This window comes from Austrofundulus limnaeus, unplaced genomic scaffold (genome assembly GCF_001266775.1).
Source record: "Austrofundulus limnaeus strain Quisiro unplaced genomic scaffold, Austrofundulus_limnaeus-1.0 Scaffold7, whole genome shotgun sequence".
In the NCBI taxonomy this organism is placed as follows: Eukaryota; Metazoa; Chordata; class Actinopteri; order Cyprinodontiformes; family Rivulidae; genus Austrofundulus; species Austrofundulus limnaeus.
The window spans coordinates 2763736-2769247 of record NW_013952409.1 but is presented as its reverse complement, the minus strand read 5'-3'; the positions used below and the strand labels follow the sequence as shown (position 1 = coordinate 2769247).

The following is a 5512-nucleotide window of genomic DNA, read 5'->3' as shown; positions in this document are numbered from 1 at the left end:
GAAATTATTATTTTTTGATTGAAGATGCTTTTTGTTTGATTGAATAATAAAAACACAAATTTACCTCCATAGTTTCTCCTATTTGAACGATGAAAGACGACTTCCAGCTTCCTTAAAGTTGAAGCTGTCAGACTATGAACGGGTCTAGTAGGAGATGATGATACTGAGATTAAATCAACTTTATTAAACATTTAAGTAAAATAACCTCAAAAACAGCTGGATGAATAAAACAAACATGAAACACAGAAAAAAATTACAAAACCTTAAAAAATAATGTCAGAAACTGGTTCTTGAATAAGCTGCTTGTTTGTGGAAACCAGTTTCTGCTCAGTGAGAAGATAACTGAGGCACGCAGGCTGGATGTACCTGGTTACTGTTGCCAAGCAATAATCGAAGCGATGCCGCGATGGGGTGGGCGGAGCTTGTGGAAGCGCCGGACAGAATGCAGATCGTGAAGCCGTCGGGCGGCGAGCGTCGTAAAGCTGCAGGAGTGGTTTTGTGTTTGTGTGTCGCGTGGAGAGCCTCCTCTCTGAATTCAATTAGAAAGCTCTCAGATCCACCGCCGCGGAGCATGTTCCTGATGATCTGCTGCTTCAACCGAGCAGTTTGATCTTTGTGTGGCTGCACTGTGTGCACACAAACACACACACAAACACACACATGCCGCTCCTTGAAGAACTCATTAAAATATGGTACAAACTCTGCCCACTATCCAGGTACACCAAGTCCTCACTGCTTTGATTAAACATTTTCCAGCTTCATGGATAATTTTTTTTTGAAGAACACTAATAAAACTGTTAAGGAACTTTATGATTGAACAGTGATTATATTTATATCAAGTTATTTTCTGCCTATAAATGTTTGTTTTCACTGCAGTGTGAAAAAAACATTTTTATGGGGAAGTAATAACACTTTTCAGGTTCTTAGTTCAATATGTTTTCTGTGAAAGTGTGAAATGAAACTTTTACAGCTGTAAAATCTCAGATATTTATTATTTAAAGTCGGTGCAGTGACTGAAGCCACCAGCAGAGGGCGACACTTTAAGTTTTATCTGAAGATACCAGTTCTCCTCTGTGGAGGACAGAAACTGACATAATTAGAAATAAAARCAGAAATACATAAATGGAGCAATAAATAAATAAAATAAATAAACTTAAAATGCACCAATTAAATTAAAAAAGAACTTTACCTCCATGTTTTATAATTTAACTGACCTTTATATTTATTTTTCCAGCTTAGTTCCAGCACATAATATATTTTACCACATAATTTAAATGTTATTGATAAAAAATATATATATATAGTTTTTCTTTTTACTTGTACATGTATTTGTGTCTCTTAAATTATTATATTTAATGATTTTTTTTATAATTTTCCCCAGAAGTCTTTTTATTTCCAAGTTTTGCATTTACCTGTCTCCTGTTTGTACCAAATGCATTTCTGCCTCATTATGCAAATAACGTGGGTGGGGCTAATTAGGTCAGCTCCTCTCCTATTGGTCAACAGACAGGAAGTAGCAGGATCCATGTGCAGATCGACTGTGCTGCTGCTGCCTCGGTTTAGCTTAAAGTTTAAAATTGAGTTTAAAACAAAGTTGCATGTAAGTGTTTTCCTCCTTGCCTTTTTAATTTAAACTTCACTAAGTAAAAGGAAAAATAAACAAAGATATATATTTATTTTTAAAAACAGTAAACTGTAAATTATGTTCTAAAATAAATAATTTATTGGAACTAAGCTGGAAAAATAAATATGTAGATCAATTAAATTATATATTATTGCTCCATTTATATATTTTTGTTTTTATTTTAAATTATCAGTTTTGGTCCTCCATATTCAGCTTCTTAGTTGAATTTTCTTTTTGTGAAAATGTGAAATGAACCTTTTAAAGATGTAAAATCTCACACTTATTATGTAGTTTCAGTGACATGACTGGAGCCACCAGCAGAGGGCGCTGTTCTCCAGTTTTCAATCAGAAGGCACCAGTTCTCACATTTCTTTGGACTTTTCTGTTAATTTCCTCGGTTGTTCGCAGGCGGACCTGAACTACAACGTGCAGGACGACCCCGCGGCGTTCTACGGCGTCACCAGTCAGTACGAGAGCTCAGAGAACATGACCATCACCTGCTCCACGAAGGTCTGCTCCTTCGGCAAGCAGGTGGTCGAAAAGGTGGAGGTGAGGACGAGCGTGATTCCTTTAACGACTTTCTCTGCTCCTAAAACAAAATTATTCCAAGAACAGGCCGTGGGTGGCAACAGGTGGTTTGTTTCTTGAACGCACATTGATTGCAAAATAAACAGCATGTTGTTTATTTCTAATACAAACATAGACAAAATAATAACTAATAATTTATTACAATTTAGACGTAAACAAAAGCTAACTTAATCTCATCCTACACATTCAAAATGTGGTTTGGTTTTGAAATTTTTTTATTTTTTTCAAAATTTACAAAAATTCAACAGATTAATGGAATGAAATTTAATTTTAGGAATAAACTTCATAGTTTCTGCGACAAATTCCTCATAAGACGCTACGTTTTTATTAGATCTACAGTGAGACACTGAAGATGTCCAGATTTGTTACCAAGTCAACCAGAAACTTTTCTGTTTCTGAGCTTTAACCTCCTCCTCTCCTCTCTAACAGACGGAGTACGCGAGGTTTGAAAACGGACGTTTTGTCTACAGAATCAGCCGCTCACCCATGTGTGAATACATGATCAACTTCATCCACAAACTCAAACATTTGCCTGAGAAGTACATGATGAACAGCGTGTTGGAGAACTTCACTATTCTGCTGGTTCGTCAGTCTGAGTCTGCATGAAACGATGCTGCTTTAAGTTTTTTACTGTAGCTGTTTTAACCCGGGCGTGTGTGTTATTGTGTGTTTGTGTGTGCAGGTGGTGAGCAACAGAGACACTCAGGAGACGTTGCTGTGTATGGCATGTGTGTTCGAGGTGTCCAACAACGACCACGGAGCGCAGCACCACATCTACCGGCTCGTCAAGGAATAACGCACACACCCGCCCTTAGAAACACACAAATATGGCCTTTGCTTAGTTACAACTGGTAACGCTGCAAGACAACAATAGTTCTGTGCAAAAAAACAAAGAAGTCCTGAAATTTACCAAAACTTCAGCTGGTGCAGAAAGGACGTGGCTGCATTCTTAAACAGATGATAACCTAACGCTCCGAGGGGAGTGTCAAACACAAAAATATCAACAATCAGAAACTGGTTAGCTGTAAAAGAAAAGACGTCACGTCTCACGTAAATTTCTTCAACTTGAATTACATTTATACGGAGGACCGAAACGGATGTAATTAGAAATGAAAGCAGAAATATATAAATGGATCAACAAATAAAAAATACACCTAAAATGCATTAATTAAATAAAAAAAGAGAACTTTACCTCAATATTTGTAATTTATTGAAACTTAATATTTATTTTTCCTGCTTAGTTGCAAAAAATTTAATATTTTAGAACATAATTTACATTTTACTGTTTTTAAAAAGATATATTTTTCTTTTTATTTCACCTTATGCGTTTCTGTCTCATTACGCAAATAATGTGGGCGGAGCTTCTTGAGTCAGCTCCTCTCCTATTGGTCATCAGAAAAAACAAAGACAAGGTGGAAAACACTTACCTGTGTCTAAACTTTAATCTAAACCGAGGCAGCAGCAGCACGGTAGATCTGCACATGAATCCTGCTACTTCCTGTCTGTTGACCAATAGGAGAAGAGCTGACCCAAGAAGCCCCGCCCACATTATTTGCGTAATGAGGCAGAAATGCATTAAGGTAAAGTAAAAACAAGAGACAGAGAAATGTAAAAGCAACACATGGAAATAAAGACTTGTGGGAAAAATTATAAACATATGCATGTACAAGTAAAAGAAAAAAACTATATATATATGTTTTTTAAACAGTAAAATGTAAATTATGTGCTAATATATATAATTTATTAGAACTAAACTGGATAAATAAATATGAAGGTGAAACAAATTATAAAACATGAGGTAAAGTTCTCCCGTTTTAATTGAATCAGTGCATTTTAAGTGTTTTCATTTATTTATTGGTCCATTTTTGTATTTCTGCTTTTATTTCTAATTATGTCAGTGTCGGTCTTCCGTACAAATCCACCCAGGATAAAAGCATCAGTTGAAGGTCAGACCCTGTGTTTCATCAATAACCAGAGAAGGTTGGAGGATTATTCTACAGCTGATTTGTACAGAGAAACACCGTCAACCAGTTTGTCCCAAAGAATAATTCAATTTTTAACCTTTTGTATGTTTTCTCTAAAAAAAAAAACAACTTAATATTAACTTTAAGAAACTGTTTATTGATCGTAGCAAATAAATTCTATTTTAATTCCACGATCTTAAAGTTTTACGTTAATAAGAAACTATAAGTAAAAACTTCAGGTACCTTTTCTGTGCGAACGGTGACTTTTCATCCAAATTACACTGAAAATTATAATCCTTCAGATTGCAGGCCTCACATGACGGAGAGAGGAAACTAAGATCTGAGGATTATAATCCAAACCTTCTGTTGTGAGTCCTTTTTAAAGCACTGTGAACTTATAGACACTACTCAACATTACTGGTGGCGTCCAACACATTAACGTTTCTTTTAATAAGTTGGTTAAAGTTTATTTAAAGCCTCTCTGTCCGACCCGAAGCCTCGGCACCTGGTTTGTCAGGATCTTCATTCAAACTGTTTTTTTTTTCACTTTCTAAACTGACGTTATGATTTCTGAATCAGAAACCAAAAAAGCGTTGGCGTGTGCTGTAGCAGGTGTGCTGGTTGGTCCGTGTCGTGAAGTGCCTTCGGCTGCAGACGTTTCAGTTCTGATGAGTCCGTGTTGTGGACGCTGTGCAGCTGAACAATAATGGTTTGTTCTTTCAGTTTCTCCACGGTTGAATATTTACTGAGTGTTATTTGTGTTGAGAGTGAAGCACCCGATCATCCCGACACGTTTAAAGAGGTCAGCGGCACATTTCTTCTTCTTCTGTTGGTAAATAATGTCGGTGTTTGTGTTTCCACGTGTTTCACTTCAGGTTTTCTGGTACCTCAGTCAAAAACTGCAGCTGTGTGCGAGTCTGTCCATCAAATCCTCATCTGTGCTCCTGATTACAGGCTGAGAGATAAAAACAAAGTTTGTCCTTTTAAAAATAATTTCTGACAGCAGAGAGATCAATACACAAAATAAAATCCACAGAACTGTGTAGTGCTGTACCAAACGATTATTTTCCAATCGATTAATCGATTATTCTAACAGCAAATCTATAAGTTATTCTGATGTGAGTGCACTGGATATTTAAAATGTTTTCATCAAATTAACAAGAACAGTTCTTTAATATTGTAATATTTTCTGTAATAGTTTTTTCATGAACACAAAATATGCACTCTAGAGTCAATTCTTTAACAAAAAAAAAGCTTAAAGCGGGGGGCAAGAGTAAGTCGTGTGTCGCGTGGGCTCCTGCTCCGACTTGTTCTGTTTGTGGTTCTATACTAAATG

The 5512-nt window shown here is 36.2% G+C and overlaps 1 protein-coding gene across 1 annotated transcript in view; it reads left to right on the top strand.

Moving 5' to 3' along the window:
* Positions 1 to 3393, top strand: part of tead1a (TEA domain family member 1a) — a gene marked incomplete in the record, with an annotated part of 62010 nt that extends 58617 nt beyond the window's left edge. The window contains 3 exon segments of the mRNA XM_014032956.1: positions 2033 to 2173; positions 2642 to 2794; positions 2895 to 3393. Of these exon segments, the coding sequence (XP_013888410.1) occupies positions 2033 to 2173; positions 2642 to 2794; positions 2895 to 3008 (408 nt within the window).
* Between the last annotated feature and the right edge of the window lie 2119 nt (positions 3394 to 5512).